We start from the raw sequence: 21,271 nt of genomic DNA on the forward strand, positions 1-21,271 counted from the left end.
ACACTATTTTGATATGTCAAATCTACAGTCAGTTTGGAGTGCTTTCGAGCTGAGAAATACTGACAAGAAACTCAATTCTTATTCTTTTTAAATATTACTACACCTTTTCAAATAGTACTATAATACAGATTCATTTTTTAATTTAAATTCGGGAGAATACAGTGACCACCAACATGCGCTATTGCAATTTTGTCAAAAGTAAATAGTCTAATCAGTGTTCGTTCATTATTATGGCAATACATGTTATGAACGTACTTGTTTCGGCGCTGAAAATACTAGCAAATTGTTCTTCTTCTATTGTATCAATAACAACCTAAATATATACCTATATATACTGGCCACTTTGATTGGAGATTTTTTTATAATAACACCATATGTAAATAATAACGTCTGAAACTACAGGGGTGTTACATGCGCGTTGCTGATCATTAAGAAACATTAATATACCCATCTTGAAACCTCATGTTGTAGTCTCGAGAAATCCTCGGCAGGTAGTTCATTCCACAATCTAAGTGTATGTGATAGGAAGCTAATTAGGAAAAACACTGTCCGAAACTAATTTATAATAACTTTGCTTCTGTTCAATTGATAATTTCGTTTAAATGATATTAGTTCACACTGCAGAAAAGAGACCTCATGCCGGACTTTGTCCTTTTTACAGATTTTTCAATTCAACGGCATAAAAATGCCCGTATCCCGGACTCAAGGTCCAATTTCTTGTAATTGTCTCATAGTCATTATTTACTTAGACAATATGAATGTCTGTCGAATTTCCTTTGTCGTTTGTCTTTTTAAACAATTGAATGAGACAATTAAACAGGGCTGCCAACTGTACAAAGTTTAAGACGCCCTCTGTAGAAGGATATTTGTGCGGATACAAAGTTTAAAACGGCCTCGATGTTCTAGCGGTCTAGCACACCGCTTTCCGACCGATGGTCGCGGGTTCGATTCCTCGCACGGCACAAACACTTGTATTCATGAGTATGATTGTTTGTATCGGTCTGGGTGTTTTCTGTGTATAATATGTATGTATTTAGAAAAAAAACTATGTATATAGATATCAGTATCTAGTACCCATAACACAAGTTTTAGCTAGCTTAACTTGGGTCTAGATGGCGCTGTGTGAATTGTCCTGAGATTATTATTATTATAAGTATGATTATTTGTATCGGTCTGAGTGTTTCTTTGTTTTTCTATTTATATATGAATAAATAAATAATCTCAGGACAATTCACACAGCGCCATCGAGACCCAAATTAAGCTACATAAAGCTTGTGTTATGAGTACTAGACGACTGATACAAATACATAAATATGTTTTTCTTTTATACATACTGTTCAAAATCTACCCTGTAACATCGTAAACACAGATTATTATATTAGAGTCCGTTAGTTTGTGTTCCCGCGGTTTCGCTTCCCCTCCCTTACCTAGTATTGTGTTGTGAATTAAAATAAATTAGAACTGTGAAACTGGAAAGCTAGCGAAGATATCTTCGAGACTCTGAAGCCCAAGAAATCCGCAGAACCATACAGGTACGTGACTGACGCTTCCACTCATTTTTCACTATATATATACAGAGAGTAAATTCCCTAACATTTTGGTAGCAGAGTAGTTTCCCAAACACATACATATTATACATAGAGAATATACGCTGGTTGCCACTTTTCAACAGAAGATCTGCCAGTTTGTTTATCGTTCTTATAACATTAAAAACTTAGGTTTTCAACCCTGATTACACAATTGTAACCTCAAATAAAATAGTGGGCGTTTTGTTGTATGCAATCAATAGATATAATTAAACGCCTACAGTAGCCGTTCTGGGATATTTATACTGACAATTCGGTTGTTAAATAGTTAAAACCAGAATGTAAGACAATTTGATTGCTATATAAGGAAGTGTTGTGGTAGTCCAAAGTAATGAGCACCATTTAAAGCTATATAGCCTCATGTTATAACAATACGTTTCGTTTTTTTAATCGTATTCATCTTGATTAATGTGAAACACTCGGACGGTACAATTATTATAATTCTAATCTACTTGTAATTTAGTTGATCATATTATCTTATTTATATTTTTTTATATTACGTAATCTGGTTTATGACTCAATCAAGTAAAGCTTCTATAGTTATGTGCGACTAGCTGTTCCCGCGACTTCATCCGCGTGGAATTTAGCTTTATTTTTCTAAAATAAAAGTAGCCTATGTTACCCCTTATTACATCAGCTACCTACCAAAAAAAGTCCCGTCAAAATCGGTCCAGCCATTTCAGAGATTAACCGGGACAAACAGACAGACAGACAAAAATTGTAAAAAAATTTATTTTGGTATATGTCTCGTATTTATAGTCATATGCATGTAGTAAGAAACGGTTATTTTAATATTACAAACAGACACTCCAATTGTATTTATATGTATATAGATATTTAAATACATTTGTTCTGATAACTTTTGTTTTGTATTAAGAATTAAAATTTTTGTTTTAAAATGTTTAAATTAAGTATTTCAACATTTTAAAACAATTTTTTATATTGGATGAAGACAAGGCAATAATGTTGAATCTGTTATTGTAAATGGCGAATTTGAATACATTTTAGACAGTAAAAAGTATGGTTGACGGGTAAAAAGTGTGGTAAAACGTTAGGTCTAACATACTGTTTCCTCATCTTTCTTGTACCTCTTGTATTGCCTGCATTAAATTTATACAAATAAATAAATGTAAAAAATATTTGTTTTAAATACATACAGGTTTGTTCCATAAAAAAACCGACAACTGTGCAACAACTTCGCAAGTAAATTCTATCGATTACATAAATAATCTTTGAAATTATTTTAATATTTGATAAGATATTTATTTATTGGATAAAAAGCGATTTTGTTAACGTAATTCACACATATTATCATAATTCACAGGACAAGCTTTGTATGAGAGTCCAAGTCCAAGTCAAAAAAGGTGTCGTATAAAAAATATAGAAAAGTATTGTAATTAGTAATTCAGTATATGATAATTGCGTAAGGTTTTACAACAAATTACCAGTCCGTTCTAAATCTGCCTGAAAATTTCAAATGTCGTATAAAACATAAAGTCTCTGTAAAAACGTGTTTTATAAAATTGAAGAGTTTGAAAATAGTAATTATGTTTTTGTAGAAAAAACTTAAAAGTCATAGCGCTGACAATATTATCTGATTTGACTATGAATGAGTGCGTAGCGGTTTATATGTACTCTTGCGTGTTATTGTGTAATTATTTATTTAAAAAAAACATTTATTCAAGCAATACACAAGTTTCTTGCTCATTCTTCTTGTGTTGAGTCCAAATGAGTGGTAGAATAAAAAAATATGACTATTCAAAAGTGCATGTATTGAATTTATTTGAATAAAAATATTTCTGAATTAAAATTAATTTTTAATTTTACATTGTCGTACTATAAAAGGAATATTCTATAGAAAGTATATCTGTAAAAATATAATTAAAACACAATAATCCATACAATTGACAATGCATTTAGGCAGTTCGTTTAGAAATGGTGAAACATTTAACCCCACTACCGCAAGTTTATTTCATAGCGTATTTCACAAGTTTCAGTACCTCTATCTACCCATACAGTTGATTAATGATCCGTATTTATTCAGGAGCGGTGCCACCCTGTGCCAGTCTCCATTTTTATCTTTACTAATATCATGAACTCTATTCTTATTAGAAAATCATTATGGGAAATAGCTGTACGGTTTTTTACCTTTGAATTCAGCCTCGATATGTAGGATAATGGTATTGGAATGACTTCACGTTAACATCTATGGGTAATAAATTATATTCAGTGATAATTTATAGCTTATGCTGTACTTTTAACGTAGCTGTTCATTTGAAAGGTTCAATATAACTTAATACATGACGGTCTCTCTGGTTTAGCGGTTTAGAACATCGCTTTGCTTCCAATAGTCGGGCTTCGATTCCTCAAACAGTACGAACATTTGTATTCACAAGTTGGATTGTTTGTAACGGTCTGGGTGTTTTCTATATACATTACGTATGTATTTACAAAAACGTCTAAGGATTTTAGTCTTACCTGGAAGGTATCACCTTTATTTTCTGTTCAGATTCTTAATGATTATCTATGTAACAGACTTTATTTAAATCTCATCTTATCATCTTCTACTGGTTCCTCGTCATTAAATCAGCGAACATAAAATAAATAATGATAACTACTGATAAATCCTTAAATAATATAGAAATCGAAATAATCTTATTTTTTTTTATATCATAATTTGAGCGCGTTTGACCGCAATCTCACCTGATGTTAAGTGATGATGTGGTCTAAGCTGTTACACGCAAGCCCAAATAATTCACTCTTGACTTAAAAGACCCAATGTTGTAAGAGGCAGGAAAAATTATTCAAATAAACATATTATAAGCACTTTTGAATAGTCATATTTTATTTTATTCTACCACTCATTCGGAACGCAGATTTATACCTAACAAAAGGAACGAGCGAGAAACCTGGGTGTTGCTCTTTTAAATAAACGTTGTTCAGGGATACATTTTTAAGATTTTGTGTTTCAAATGTACATATGGGGGAATATCGTAGGAGAGTTTTGAAGAATAATCTTATATATACGAGCTGAGTTTCTAGTGAGTTCTTCTCATCTCGAAATCATTCCGAACTGATGGTAGATTTGACATTTCATAAGAGTCTGTAATAGACCTACATGAATATAGATATTTTGAATTTGAATATTATTATTTATTTATTTATTTATCCAAAACAATATAAATTGTGTAGGATAACAGAATATAAAAAAGATTAAATTATTTATTTATATATTATAATCTGTGTAACGTCTTTTAGTCAACTCATTCAACTGTTTTTTTTTAAATTAAAAATAATACGCATAAAACCTCTTTCCACATATCTTACTAATATTACAAACGCGAAAGTTTGTGAGTATGGATGGATGTTTGTGACTCTTCCACGAAAAAACTACTGAACAGATTTTGATGAAACTTTACAGTAATATAGTTTATACATCAGAACATATAGATGAAATAGCGGGCACAGCTAGTATGTTATAATACTGTTGTTCCCTGTCGTGTCTGCGTGTACTAGGACATAAAAGCCCCCCAAATTCCCAAACAGGGAAGTTAGTCCATGTTTTATTGACAGGCACATGGGACGTACGAGTAGATATACCTTCCGTGTAGTATGTTATAAAACCCTTCGCTTTTTCAGTATCCATTTTATTACATTACCATGCATTATAATTATTCAAATGAACTTTTACGTAATATTCCGTACTAGCCGACTCGAGCGAACTTCGTCTGCGTTTCATTTCCGCACCTTTTGCAATATTTTCCATTGCAGCTCCGCTCCTATTGGTCGTAGCGTAATGTTATATACCTTAAAGCCTTCCTCAAAAAATGGACTATCCAACACAAAAATATTTTTTTAATTCTAACTAGTAGTTCCTGAGATTAGCGCGTTCAAACAAACAAACAAACAAACAAACAAACTCATCAGCTTTATAATATTAGTTAGTATAGATAAGTATTATATGTCTTGTGTATTATATACATAGTAAGACATTTATTTTTAAGAAATTAATTAAATGAAATAACTATTGTTTTGTTAGTTTATACTATTACATCTTTGTATTTATTTGTCTATGATTAAGAAATATTTGGTGTTGGTAATTGTATTAAATATTGTTGCTGGCTGTTTCTTTTTTTTTACAAGATACTATATAATGATGTTGTTGTTGATCAAATATAATTTATTCATGTAGGACATTTTAGCTGTTTATGAACGTAAAATTTTTTCTATTAATATTTTTTTCCCTACCGTCCAGTATACAGATTCAATTGAGAAGAACTGGCAAGAAAATAAATGTTTTTTTTAATAGCCAGTTTTTTTACATTATGTACTTATTTATGTCAACATTAAGCGAAAATCACATGAATGAATTATTATTGCCATGCACATTTGTCATTCAAGTAATCGTTTAGTGGTTTAGGCTTTGCTCAATAAATATGATATTTTTAATTTATTTAAACGTAATTACAATATATCTTTTGGTAACGTATTGTAAGTTTTTAAACACATTCCCATAAAAGACCCATTTATAGACTCAAATATAAAATCCATTGCGTAGTTCAAAAAGGATACTTTTTTTACTACATGCATATGAATATAAATACGGTACATACACCAAAATAACATTTTCTACTATTTTTGTCTGTCTGTCTGTATGTTTGTTCCGGCTAATCTCTGAAATGGCTGGACCGATTTTGACTGGACTTTTTTGGCAGGTAGCTGATGTAATAAGGAGTAACATAGGCTACTTTTATTTAAGAAAAATAAAGTTAAATTTCACGCGGACGTAGTCGCGGCTTCAGCTAGTTCTGAATATATTTTCAAACGCGTTGTCAGGGGCAACACTTACTATCACCAGAATTACCTACTTAACAAATGAAGACACATTTTTTCAGGGTTCAGGTCGTTGCCCTACTACCCCCTACCCCTAATCACCATCCTATTCCCGCCCCCTGTTCCAATTTTCGGTTATTGTGGACAAATAGTCACGCACTCGCTATGCTAATTTACATACGAGTTACCTGCGGTTTTGTCCGCTACCGGGATATATCGATTGGTCTGGATAAAAAATAGAATTTAGATCTTTCTGTTAGTTATTTGTAAAATGTGAGTGATTACTATAATTTAGTTATTTAGGGAGTTACCATAGCGTAACGCCTGGTAAATTGCTGTGTGGCACAATAAGCTGACACCGCTACCGGGAACAGCAAATTACCAAGAATATTTACATCTAACTTACATTATTAATTGTTACAAAGACTGCCATAAACAGTCTTTTTAGATCATTATACATAATTATACATTTGTACTTTGATAATTTCATTGTTTTAATTAAATAAAATATATTTTTTAAAACACAAATATCACCCGCCGTAACATAAGTAGGGTTGATCTTATTTTATCTTATTTTGTCTGTTACTAGCAGCCCGTCTCTGCGTCGCATGGGTGTATATTTTAACACCTTGGTTACATTATTAAAATTTTAATCGGAATCCCAATTTTTTTTAAGAAATAAAAGGATATAACCATCCGCTTGACCGTTAACTTATATTCCCTCTTCAAATATCTGCTACCCATATGCCAAATTTCATGACGTTTTGTTTAGACGTTAAACTTACTTTCACACACATTAACTAGTTTTATACCATGGCGTTGCTCGGATGAATTATATCTTCCAGTACTTGTAGATAATAAGATAAAATATTTATCTATCTATGTACAGCTACATTTAACGACATATCGCACACTTATTACGATACTGAACTTAACTGAAAAATTAAGAATTTTGCAAAACACACATTATAACTGTGGTATTAAGGTCTAATTTCAAAAATATTAAAATTTCTTAATTACACAAGTATTGTACTATATATGCGATATATATAGTTATATTCATCATAATGCCTCCATCCATTTTTACGTGTAGGATTTCATGATAGGTAATTTAAAAAATGAGGTTGAATATAAATATTCCGAGTGAGTTGTATGTATAATTTATTTATTTATTTCCAGAGGGAATGTATCTCCGTCCACATCGGCCAGGCCGGCGTCCAGATCGGCAATGCCTGCTGGGAACTGTACTGTCTGGAGCACGGCATCCAGCCTGATGGTCAGATGCCGTCAGACAAAACTCTTGGTGGTGGAGACGACTCGTTCAACACCTTCTTCAGTGAGACTGGCGCTGGGAAGCACGTCCCGAGGGCTGTGTTCGTTGATTTGGAGCCTACTGTTGTGGGTAAGTCTATATAGCATAGGAACATGGTTAAAATAAATAAATAATCCTGGACAATTAACACAGCGCCATCTAGCACCAAGCTAAGCAGAGCTTGTGTTAATACCCAGATAACTGATACAAATACTTAGATTTTTTTTGTAATAAAACATCCATACTGATATAAACAATCATACTCATGAATGTGAGTCTGTACTGTGCGAAGAATCGAACCCGCGACCATCGGAAGTAAAGCGGTGAAGCTAAACCGCTAGACCACCGCACCGTCGCGCGTAATATTTGTTTGTCAAATTTTTATTAAATGGATACAAAAATATATTTAGAGAAGCTTCCTCCTGCGTACACTTAGATTGTGGAAAGAACTTCCTGCCGAGGTTTTTCACGAGACTACAGCATTGGGTTTTTCAAGAAGGATATGTTAAGGTTTCTTAAAGGTCGGCAACGCGCACGTGATACCCCTGGTGTCTCAGGCGTCCACAGGCCGTAATCATTTACCATCAGATGGGCCATATACTTGTTTGCCACCATCATAGTATAAAACAAATACAGTACTTACATAATTTTTTACTGTTTGTTCTTGCTAATCTCTGAAACGGCGGGACCGATTTTGACGGGACTAACTTTCACTCCCAGTAATTAATGTAGTAAGGAGTAGATTATGATACTTATATTAAAAAAAAAAATAGGGTTAAATTCCACTCGGCGATGAATAGGATAATAAAGGACTTAGGATTTATGTTCAGTCACTTAAAAGACTTAATCGATGTTTAGATTATAAATTTAGTGGTAAATAAATGGTACGTGATGATCCGGCTCGAATGCTCAGATGGTCGGTGAGGTTGTCTTCAGCAGATTACAGGGTTGTAGAAATGATAGATTTGCTTATAGTCTTCAATTTAATGGGTAAATACTGTGATAAATTACAATTTTGGTGGAGTGAACAAAAGTAAAATATCAACCGACCGATCTAACGTCGGTTGATATTTTAAGTCTGTACGTTACGTTGCGTATTTAAAATTGGATGGGTGTGCGGTCCAATCAGAACGCTCCGTTTGTGTTGCGTTTTGTTGCTGCTTGTACGCGACAATAAATTATATTAAAAATTAAATTATCTATAATAATAATAATAATAATCTCAGGACAATTCACACAGCGCCATCTAGACCCAAGTTAAGCTAGCTAAAGCTTGTGTTATGGGTACTAGACAACTGATACAAATACATAGATATTTTTTTTTTTTCGTAAATACATACATATTATACATAGAAAATACCCAGACCGATACAAACAATCATACTCATGAATACAAATGTTTGTGCCGTGCGAGGAATCGAACCCGCGACCATCGGACGTAAAGCGGTGTGCTAGACCGCTAGACCACCGAGGCCGTCATATCGTATATTCTATAAATATAAGGTTTTTATATTGCACACCACAACCACACATACGAATTGCAACAAGAAATTGTAAATAGGATAATAAAGGAGTTACGGGTTCATTTCATTTATCAAAGAAAAATTATACAATGTTTCAACAGGCTGAAGTAGTTTGCTAATAACATTAGTAAATATATCCGAACAATACTATGCGATATAGCTAAGCCATTGTTTCGACTTTCAATAACAAATTAAACAATAGTAGGTAATACATTTAATTCCTACCATCAGGCAGTGTTGCCTATAAAATTTCTAGTGAGATAATAGATCGCGTCGGGTATTGAACTCGTAGCCTAGCGTGATCCGTTATTATCGTACAACAACCTGTCATTATACCTATCTAAAATTAAAATTAACACCCCAGTGGACTCGCGGTTTAGCACACTGTTCTTACCTTTCGGGAGTGCAGACTTCAATCCTTATAGAGTTCTTTGTCTTTCGATTCAGTTTAAACATATTTGTACCAAAATTTTAGGGCGTATCTTTCGGAAGTCCAAACTTCAGTCAAATTCAAAACATCTATATTCAGGATAAAAATAGAAAACACCCAGGCCGATACAATCAAGCATACTTGATTGCTTGGCTTGGCTTGATTGTATCGGTCTGGGTGTTTTCTATTTATATTATGTATGTTTATTTATTTTAGGTAATAAACAGCTTATACAATTTATAGACAATACATAGTATTACCACAGATAACATAATATGTATTACTTAGTTAGTAAAGCCAATAACAGATACCTCATGAATTTATCTTTAATATTAAAGTTATATTTAAATTGGTTATTTAAAACAATAAACATCTAAACCGGTCAGAGCCATGTTAAATACATACATAATATAAAACAATATCTAAGTATTTATATCAGTTGTCTAGTACTCGTAAAACTCGCTCTGCTTACTGTGGTCCTAGATGACGCTGTGTTAAGTGTCCAAAAAAAATTAAGTCAGTGGATATCTAACCGTTAACCAAACGACAGTAATAGTCTTTATTAAATAGACAGATTATAATCGTTATTAAAATAAACTTAATATGAACACTTCTGAATAGTCATATTTTATTCTACCACTCATTCGGAACGCAGACTCATCACAAGAAAAATGAGCAAGAAACTTTCGCGTTGCTCTTTTACATAAACGTTGTTCAGAATTATATTTTTAAGAATTTTGTGTGAATAAAAAATGACAAACAGCAAAGTTGATATAAAATATTTAAATACTTTTTTGTAATCATTGTTATTAGCTAGCTTTAAAAGGAATGGTGACCATTTTCGTACTACAGGAATAAGAATAGAACTAGCGATTTTTGATGGATGATTTGATATGAAATGACAGCGGCAGACAGCTTTCATTCCATAGATATTCATCAGATAACTTTAAATGAATATGTTCACACTTCGATCATCTCAATAGATCCACTGACAGCTTGACAGTCAACCAAATTGATGAAATTCAATTTATAAAATGGCTTACTGCTAAATTGCGCTACAAATATTGTGGCAACACTGCCTTTTTTGTTACTGTCTTTCTTTTTACTGCCAATTATATTGTATTTTTCTTTTTTTTCAAATTCAAAAATCATTTGTTCTTGTAGGACATTTTATCCGCTTATGAACGTAAAGTTTTTTAAATTATAATTTTATTTTTTTTTAACTCAATTGAATTAATTTTTTTTAAAGCCACTTTTTTTTATTTACGATGTATAGGTTTCTATGTCTAACATTAAATGAAAATCAAATGCATAAACAACTGTTGCCATGCACGCTCGTCATTCCAGTAATCGTTTAGTGAGTAATAGGCTTTGCTCAGTAAATATAATTTAACAGATGTTTTGAATTTTTTTAAGGGTAATTCCAATATATCCTTTGGTATCTTATTGTAAATTTTATACCTATTCCGATAAAAGACCTATTGACTTTTTCTAAACTATACTTGGGGATAGCAAGTTTGTCTTTAAATATAGTATTAATATTATGAATATTGCTGCTTTTTGGAATTAAGACAATATACTATACATAAAAATAATCTCTTCAAAATAATATCCTAACTGCTACCCACGACTTTGTCTTTGCCGCTTTTCTTTTAGATAAAAGATATGGCCCTCAATCAGGTCAGGTTTGAAACTTATAAAATAGTTAAGGTAGTTGAATTATGAAGCCTTCTGAACGTCAGCTGCGGTTTCGAGGGTAGGTTGAGGAACAGAGCCCTATTTTTTTAATATAAATAGGCATTATAAGTTACAACTTTAAAGTTCATTTCAATTTTTAATTAGGAAATGTATTTTAACAGATTGTCTCACTACATGACGTACAAAATGTAGAGAGCTCTATCAGTAGCCTATGTCTATCCTCAAGGTTCTTCTATAATCTCTATAAGCATAAAGATTCCTTTAATACTTGTGCCATGAAGGTGACAAGCAGACAGATAGACATTTTTTCTGATTTATAATTTAGTATGAATATTTTTTAAGCTTCTTGTTTAACTCAAACGCAATACCATGTCGTCTTATATAGATCGTGAGTTCTATACGTCCTTTAAGCTTTGTGTTACAATTTACGAGTGTATTTTTGACTAATTCTCAGGTTATATCCATAGAGATAAGTAACAAACAAGGTTTTCAATTATATAACAAACATTTGTACATATCTATCATATTTAATTATATACGAGTTATTAAACTCGCATACTCAAATACTTACATCTAGTTCAATCTTGATCTAATTGAATTGAAATATAAACTTTATAAATACATGCAAGTCGATTTAAAATAGTCTTTATTGTAAGCACCGTAAGGCGTACCATTAATGACTAAATAAATTGTTGAGACGAGATCCCATCTCGACGCTCAAGAACTTGCTTTGTGTCTCATTATCTTTATGAACGTTTTGGATTCTTGGAATGAAGCTCGAAAGCAATTAGTCTAGAGTGCGTCTCGACACATCTGTCTACATTGAACTACTTATTAGACTTTCTTACTTATACAGTCATTCTTTCACTTCATACATATAACGACCCCGACCATTATGTAGAAGGATTTTTTTTAGTGGATGATAATGGAATACACAAAGTCCACACCACCCACCTGCGCTAACGGTTTACGCTGGCGGGGCACCAGTCGAGGATGATAAGATGAACATGAAGTCAGACCAGTTAGCCCAAAGTGAAAATTTCACCGGGAATTTATCACGATGGTTTTCAGGGTGAACCGCGTGGAGGTCGACCTAGCATGGTACATTGCTAGCAATGGGATCATTAGTCCACATTACTAACAATCCCCTCCCCTCCCAACTATTGAAATAAAAAAAAAGAATATAAACTTTTTTTTTTGTTCTTAAGCTAGGTTACGTTAGTTATGTGTGAGCTTGCGAGATTCATTCATTCATTCAAAAATCTATTTTGAATTAATGAATAAAGCTCGCAAGCAATTAGTCTAGAGTGGGTCTCGGTACATCTGTCTGTACTAAATTAATTATTAGACTTTTACACTTATACAGTAATAATACTTTGACCCGGTATTACCATTTTTTAGGAGAAGGATTATATGCTTACAGACAAAATAACTGGAACTGAAAAATTTTTGGAGAAAAATCTTGTATAGAAATTATTATTAAAAGCGATCAAGTATTTTTCTAACGACAGCAAACGTAAAATAAAATCTTGATCATATTCGTTTCATGTTTACAGACGAGGTTCGAACCGGCACGTACCGGCAGTTGTTTCACCCCGAGCAACTGATCACTGGTAAGGAGGATGCAGCCAACAACTATGCCAGAGGTCACTACACCATTGGCAAGGAGATCGTCGATGTGGTCCTCGACAGGATACGCAAGTTGGCCGACCAATGCACTTCTGCATTTTTCACGCTAAATTTCTAATCAAACTTTTTATTTTTTATTGTTAAGAATAATTATAATTAATTGGACAATTTTTTAACGCCATCTAATATACATGGTAAGCAGAGCTTGTGCTATGGGTACCAGACAACTGAAATAAATACTTTTTTTTAAATACCTACATAATACACATACGAAAATATCCATACAGATACAAACAATCATACTCTTGAATAAAAATGTTTGTGCCGTGTGAGGAATCGAATATACCATCGAAACTAAACCGCTAGACCATCGAGGCCGTCAAAATAATAATAAATAAATTAATAATAAAATAGTGGGCAAGTGTGTAGTTCTGCCTACCAAATGTTTGATCAACTTGTTTTATACGATAAAAAAGTTTCAAATAATCCTAATTTATAAAATGTTATAATTTTTAGACAAAAAAAATATTTAGTGTTACTACGAATATACTATTCATGTTTAAAATTTCTTACAATTTTTTTTATTTTTTAAGGAAATCTAAAAAATGTATACTTATCTTTCAGGGATTCCTGGTGTTCCACTCCTTTGGTGGCGGAACCGGTTCCGGGTTCACGTCCCTGCTGATGGAGCGGCTCTCCGTTGACTACGGGAAGAAGTCTAAACTGGAGTTCTCCATCTACCCTGCACCTCAGGTGGGTGATAGATCTTCAAACACACCCAATCTTACTAATATTATAAACGCAGAAATGAATGTATGTATGTATGAATATGGATGGATGGTTGGATGTTTGTTACTCTTTCAAACCAAACCTATTTGGTTAAGCCATGGATGACGGATTATGAAGGATTTGGATTTTGATGAAAGTTTATTGAAGAATGATGATGCATGATGAAGGATTTGAATTTTGATGAAAGTTTATTGAAGAATGATGATGCATGATGAAGGATTTGAATTTTGATGAAACTTTATTGAAGAATGATGACGCATGATGTAGGACTTGAATTTTGATGAAAGTTTATTGAAGAATGATGACGCATGATGAAGGATTTGCATTTTGGTGAAACTTTATTTAAGAATGATGATGCATGATGTAGGATTTGGATTTTGGTGAAACTTTATTTAAGAATGATGATGCATAATGTAGGATTTGGATTTTGGTGAAACTTTATTTAAGAATGATGATGCTTGATGTGAATCTTTGATTTTGGTGAAACTTTATTTAAGAATGATGATGCTTGATGTAGGATTTTGATTTTGGTGAAACTTTATTTAAGAATGATGATGCTTGATGTAGGATTTGGATTATGATGAAAGTTTATTGAAGAATGATAATGCGTGATGAAGGATTTGAATTTTGATGAAACTTTATTAAAGAATGATGATGTATGATGTAGGACTTGGATATTGATGAAACTTTATTAAAGAATGATGATGTATGATGTAGGACTTGGATATTGATAAAACTTTATTTAAGAATGATGATGCATGATGAAGGATTTGGATTTTGATGAAACTTTATTTAAGAATGATGATGCATGATGTAGGATTTGGATTTTGGTGAAACTTTATTTAAGAATGATGATGCATAATGTAGGATTTGGATTTTGATGAAACGTTATTTAAGAATGATGATGCATGATGTAGGATTTGGATTTTGATAAAACTTTATTTAAGAACGCAATAATGCGCTCTCTCGTTCTCTTTGTCTACATACACATTCTTCCCCGTGTGAGAGCGTACGTGTAAAGGCAACTATTGTCCCGAACTTCCAGGTGTCTACAGCGGTGGTGGAGCCATACAACTCTATATTAACCACGCACACCACTTTGGAGCACTCGGACTGCGCGTTCATGGTCGACAACGAGGCCATCTACGACATCTGTCGGCGGAACCTCGACATCGAGAGACCAACATACACCAATTTGAACAGACTTATTGGACAGGTATGTTAAATCTATATTAAAAAGATGGATGCTGTAAATCTATACATATAAATAAAACTGGAGTGTCTGTTTGTAATATTGAACTAACCGTTTTTTATTACATGCATATGAATATAAATACGGTACATACACCAAAATAACGTTTTACAATTTTTGTCTGTCTGTTTGTTCCGGCTAATCTCTGAAATGGCTGGACAGAATTTGACGGGACTTTTATTGGCAGGTAGATGATTTTACTTTAGAATAATAAAGTTAAATTCCACGCGGACAAAGTCGCGAGTACAGCTGGTATATAATAATAAGGAATCTCCATGTCAACGTACAGATAGTATCGTCCATCACGGCGTCGCTGCGTTTCGACGGCGCTCTCAACGTGGACCTGACGGAGTTCCAGACCAACTTGGTGCCGTACCCGCGGATCCACTTCCCGCTGGCCACGTACGCGCCAGTTATCTCGGCGGAAAAGGCCTACCACGAGCAGCTCACCGTCGCAGAGATTACCAACGCGTGCTTTGAACCCGCCAATCAGGTAGAGTATTGTCTGCCTTTACACGTCACGTTCCTCACGTAGAGTGCCTTTACTCGACACGTTCTTCACGTAGTGTTTTACACGACACGTTCTAGATGTAAAGTGCCTTTACACAACACATTCTTCACATAGAGTGCTTTTACACGATACGTTCTTCACGTAGAGTGCCTTTACCCGATATGTTCTACACGTAGAGTGCCTTTACACGACACCTTCTTCATTTAGAGTGCTTTACAAGACATGTTCTTCACGTAGAGTGCCTTTACACGACACCTTCTTCATTCAGAGTGCTTTACACGACACGTTCTACACGTAGAGTGCCTTTACACGACACCTTCTTCATTCAGAGTGCTTTACACGACATGTTCTTCACGTAGGGTGCCTTTACACGACACGTTCTAGACGTAGAGTGCCTTTTACACGACATTTTCTTTATGTAGTGCCTTTTACACGACATGTTCTTCATTTAGAATGCCTTACACGACACGTTCTAGACCTAGAGTGCATTTTACACGACATGTTCTTCACGTAGAGTGCCTTTACACAACACGTTCTTCATTTACGGAATGCCTTTTACACGACATGTTCGTTCTAGACCATAGTACCATTACACGATACGTTCTTTACGATCAGAAAGTCAATTTACAATAAGATTAGTTTAGCTGTTTAGTCGTGAAAAGTTAAGAAATAAACAGAAAGATATACAATTTCATATATATTACTAGATAGAGATAACTGGGTTAAACATATTTTTTTAAATATTTTAATTTGCAAGATAGACATCACTAAAGTTAAATTGAAAATACTATGTGAATAGAGTCGTTTTTAGAATACATGAAATTAAATATGAATAATTATTTATGTTTGCTCATTTAATAAAATGATTTTAAATTTATATTTTTCTTTTCACAGATGGTGAAATGCGATCCACGACATGGTAAATACATGGCCTGCTGCATGTTATACAGGTACATACAAAAAATCCGTCATCATTTCTTACGTCATATAAAATATACCTATTCGGTTCTTAGGTATATACATATAAAACAGTTTGTCTGAGCTTTTGCTGCAGACAAACTACTGATCAGTTTTGCGGCTTAATGTTTATATTTTATTCTGTACAAATTTTACTGTAAAAATAAAATTAAATCTATTCATTTCTTTCATACAATCATATAATAACAAATGCATATTCGTTTTTTTACATAGGGTACATGTTATATATATATGTATATATACTATGATTCTATATCAGTTGTCTAGTACCCACAAGCTCTGCCAGTGAGACTAGATGGCGCTGTGTCAATTGTCATGGGATATTATAATTCTCTGTAATAGACCTAATCACGTACATTATTTAGTTCCTACAAAGTATCTTAACTTAACTTACTCTTCATTTTATATATTTAAAGTCAATAATATCATCATCAAGATTGCTATTTTTATTTTTCAAGTGGCTCCACTGAAAATCAGCGCTGCAGTGATACACTGCGGCACCAGCTGAGTGGAGGCCCTTTCAGCTCATAGCAGAATATTACTTTTTAAGTTTTCTATATTTTTTCTCTGCATCATGATGCTGAATTTTTTTTTAATATTATCGTAAAGATATACAAGTATAATCTAAGGTCCTCTCTTGTGTAATTTCGTATTATTAACCCGAATACGATTTTTTTCTGGTTGCAGAGGAGATGTGGTACCAAAGGACGTGAATGCTGCAATCGCAACCATCAAAACGAAGAGAACCATCCAGTTCGTGGACTGGTGTCCCACCGGTTTCAAGGTAGGGTACCAAAGCTACAGCTGTTTGATCGTTCGGATTGAGATGCGGTTTTTTGTTGTTTTTTTTATAATTTTAGTCGTTGTTTCGTACTTATCTAATACTTATAAAAGAACCTAATTTTAATTGTTTATTTAAATTCTAAACCAAAAGCATTAAAATAATATAGATACCAATTATATATTAATTGGTTTAAGTTTCATTTTTTTTTAATTTTATTACGTAATTACTGGAAGAAATCTCTATTTAGCGATAAAGCCGCATATTGTTACTTCTATATTGTTTTTTTTTTAATTTGTTATACTTATTAATTTATATAATAATTATATTTTTTCTGTGAGAGGAACAATAAAGAGTTTTTCATTCATTCATAGGTACTGTGATAGAGTGTTTAGTAATATTTGATTTTAAATGTGAATAATGATTTTAGTATATAGTACTTACATTTAAAATCACCTGTACACGTGCAGGTGGGCATCAACTACCAGCCACCAACGGTGGTGCCGGGCGGCGACCTCGCCAAGGTACAGCGCGCCGTCTGCATGCTGTCCAACACCACTGCCATCGCTGAGGCCTGGGCCAGGTATCTACCCTCAGACGTACTCAATTCCAGCTATTTATTTGTACCTACACTTGTAATATTTCTATCAACACTCACACCCTTCAGTTAGTTTAGGTCTCCACATTAAATAGATTTAAGTTCAGTGTAAAACAGTCCAGGTTTGTCTGATAGATGATAATGGAATGGTGCGTCTGCGTTAACGGTTTACGCTAGTGGGGCACCAGTGGATGATGATGAGTATGAGGTCAGGTCAGTTAGCTCATCGTGGTAAATTCACCATGAATTTGTCACGATGGTTTCCAGGAACCACATTGACGTCAACCTTGAGCAATGTACTATACATTGCTAGCAAGTCCACATTGCTAACGATCCCTTTCACCTCAATAATTAAATATTTTATCGCTATGAATAGTAGACGATATCATTAATAAAAGCATAAAAAATTGAGTTTTTTCCTAGTTCTTCTCAATTGGATCTACATATATACTGAACTGGACGGTAGGGAAAAAAATATAACTTCTAGATCATCAACCACTTTATTTCTGTACAATGAAACAGTTTAGTCACGTATTATCATTTATATTAAATATGTATAAAGGCAATATTTTTCAAATTGCTTTCATTTCATTTTTAATTTATTTTAAACTTACGATTACCCGTCGAATGTACGCGTTACTAATAAGCCATGTAGCACACTATCCAATAAACTTGATTTAATCTTATTGTATATTTATATTTGACCCCAATAAATTAGTGCTAGTTGGTGGTTTGTATTCACACGTTTCGACTTGTAAATGTAAACTTACAAGGATTATTTAAAAGAGCAACACACAAGTTTCTTGCTCGTTCTTCTTGTGATGAGACAGCTTTCCGAATGAGAATTAAAAAAAAATGTTATGACTATTCAAAAGTGCTTAAATTGAGTTTATTTGAATACAGGATTTTCTATTCTATTGTAACTTACTAATGTACAATAAATAGTACAATTATTTCACCTGTATACTCACTACCTACAATCTACAATAAACAAATTAGTTAGCGCCACCTCATCACATCATAGTTAACACTACAGTGGTGAGGTGATATCCACCGCGTTACACATTCATTCATAATTTATGATCTTATATTCATCTTAATATCCACTGGTGCCCCGCCAGCTTATCCCGTTAGTGCAGGTGGGTACACCATTCCATTATCATAGATTAAAACAATAGTAACTACACTTGTGTCATCTCGCTCTTCCATATCTATAACGTATACAATACCATCTTTACCATAAGGGCACCCGGGCCCGTGCACAGAACCCCATTCTCAGGGGGCCTCCGAAGGACTGACGATTTTTCTCACACATTTATTCTGAAAAGATTTTTATCGGGCACACTACACTTTTTTCACAAATCAGAACGTATTTACAAGGCATATACTACGCCATTATACCGATTACTTCGCCTATTCCAATGTTCTTATACCTAAAGAACTTTTTTTTTACTTTCCAAAAGAGCCCCGAATTCTTGTGTGCCCAAGGCTAAAAGGTAAAGCCTAGTTTAAGATGGCGGTGACCGTATAGGTAGTTATAGTTTAGAGCAATAAGCACTGTATTAATTTTCCAATTGGAAATTTCCGTAATATATTTGTAACCTCGTAATCAATTTGTAAATATAAAAAATTTAAAATTATGAATAAAGTGTGCCTGTGGTTTCACCCGCGTCAATTTTCAATATAAAAATATAGCCTATATGTTATTCTGATACATAAACTATATTACTGTAAAGTTTCATCTAAAACAGTCCAGTAGTTTTTGCGTGAAATAGTAACTAACATTCATACTAACAAACTATCGCGTTTATAATATTATTATTAAAAAAATATATTTTTATTGCCAGATTGGACCACAAATTCGACCTTATGTATGCAAAACGCGCCTTCGTCCACTGGTACGTCGGCGAGGGTATGGAGGAAGGTGAGTTCTCCGAGGCTCGGGAGGACTTGGCGGCCCTCGAGAAGGACTACGAGGAAGTCGGAGTAGACTCCACTGAAGGAGAACTCGACGAGGAGAATGAATATTAAGGACTTAAATAGAACACGCAGGATCGTGATTTTTCCAATTAAAATGGCACTAAATTTTGTACGCTTTTTTATAGGAAATAATAATTCATTCATTTAGAACAGCGTTTCTTAACCTTAAGTCCACGGACACCTAGAAAGCCACGCTTATTTTAAGTCCTCTTCATTAAATAAAAACACTCGAAAAATGTCGGACAATTTATTTCAGTTCTGCAAAAAATAACTGTTCTAAAGAAGCGTAAAAATTACGAGACTTGTTAGCAATTATTTATTTATTAAAACTTCTATAGATAACAGGGCTTTACCCCGTTTACGGTACCCCATACACATACTCGCGGATCCCAGGGCTCCGCAGACGTTAGGTTAAGAAATTCTGATTTAAAATAACAAGTACGGGAACAAATATATATATATATATATATATATATATATATATATATATAATAGTGAGACTGTTGGTATGAATGTAGAATGCTTAATAACAGTACAAACTTTTGGAAAATAACTTTCAACACTGAAATGTAAAGTTTGCATCTGTGATTTCTCGTTTGCGCATTAAGGTTTTTATATGCATTTATTAATTATTAAGACGTGATAATAAATTAACAACGTAATCGTATTGGTCTGTAGGTTAGTTTAATACATTTTTATATGATGTAATTTAACTTATTGTGATTAATTTTATCTTGCTTCTCGGAGCGATGTAACTGTGTAATTGGATATATTATTTTAATGCACAATAAACTTTTTCACATAAATATCTACTCGTTTTTCTCATATCACGTTTTGATAATTTCATATACCTGTACCTACATTTAAGCGGAAAAGGAGTGGCCATGAAGCAATGTTTAAATACCTATGAATAAATTACCAATAAGCAGTAAAACGAGAAAAAAGTGTAGACTAGTAAAGAGGAAAAAGATATTTTATTTTTTGATTTTCAAAATATTAGAGATGCCTAAACTGCATCCATGCCCGCCCGCATTTCATCCGTATGAAATTTGTAGCCTATATTATTCTGATGTACAAGCAACATTATATAAAGTTTCATTAAATTCATCCAGTAGTCTTTGCGTGAAAGAGTAATAAACATCCAACTATAAATACTCACAAACTTTCGCGTTTATAATATTAATACATTAATTCATTCATAATTTAAGAGCTACGCTCTTGTCGGTGGAGCTCTTGCCACTTTCCGCGATCTTCCATCATGCTCTTTAATTGTTGATACGACACGACTCCCATTTTGTCTTGAACATATTAGTTCAACGGCGTATCCAGGGGGGGGGGCGTCATAGGGGTCATGCCCTGAGCTAGTTCCAG

The 21,271-nt window shown here is 33.4% G+C and overlaps 1 protein-coding gene across 1 annotated transcript in view; it reads left to right on the forward strand.

The window, feature by feature from the left end:
- The window catches only part of LOC131847366 (tubulin alpha-1A chain-like), a 44,632-nt gene extending 24,283 nt beyond the window's left edge, over window positions 1-20,349 (forward strand). Inside the window, exons 2-10 of the mRNA XM_059196931.1 lie at window positions 7,599-7,821; window positions 12,939-13,106; window positions 13,631-13,764; window positions 14,846-15,016; window positions 15,342-15,545; window positions 16,458-16,513; window positions 17,229-17,325; window positions 17,793-17,905; window positions 19,768-20,349. Coding sequence (XP_059052914.1) covers window positions 7,599-7,821; window positions 12,939-13,106; window positions 13,631-13,764; window positions 14,846-15,016; window positions 15,342-15,545; window positions 16,458-16,513; window positions 17,229-17,325; window positions 17,793-17,905; window positions 19,768-19,951 — 1,350 coding nt within the window. The 3' untranslated portion in view covers window positions 19,952-20,349. The remainder of the gene's footprint in view (window positions 1-7,598; window positions 7,822-12,938; window positions 13,107-13,630; window positions 13,765-14,845; window positions 15,017-15,341; window positions 15,546-16,457; window positions 16,514-17,228; window positions 17,326-17,792; window positions 17,906-19,767) is intronic.
- The last annotated feature ends 922 nt before the right edge of the window (window positions 20,350-21,271 follow it).

Source organism: Achroia grisella, unplaced genomic scaffold, assembly GCF_030625045.1.
Source record: "Achroia grisella isolate CSIRO2021 unplaced genomic scaffold, CSIRO_AGI_Agris_v1 utg524, whole genome shotgun sequence".
NCBI lineage: Eukaryota > Metazoa > Arthropoda > Insecta > Lepidoptera > Pyralidae > Achroia > Achroia grisella.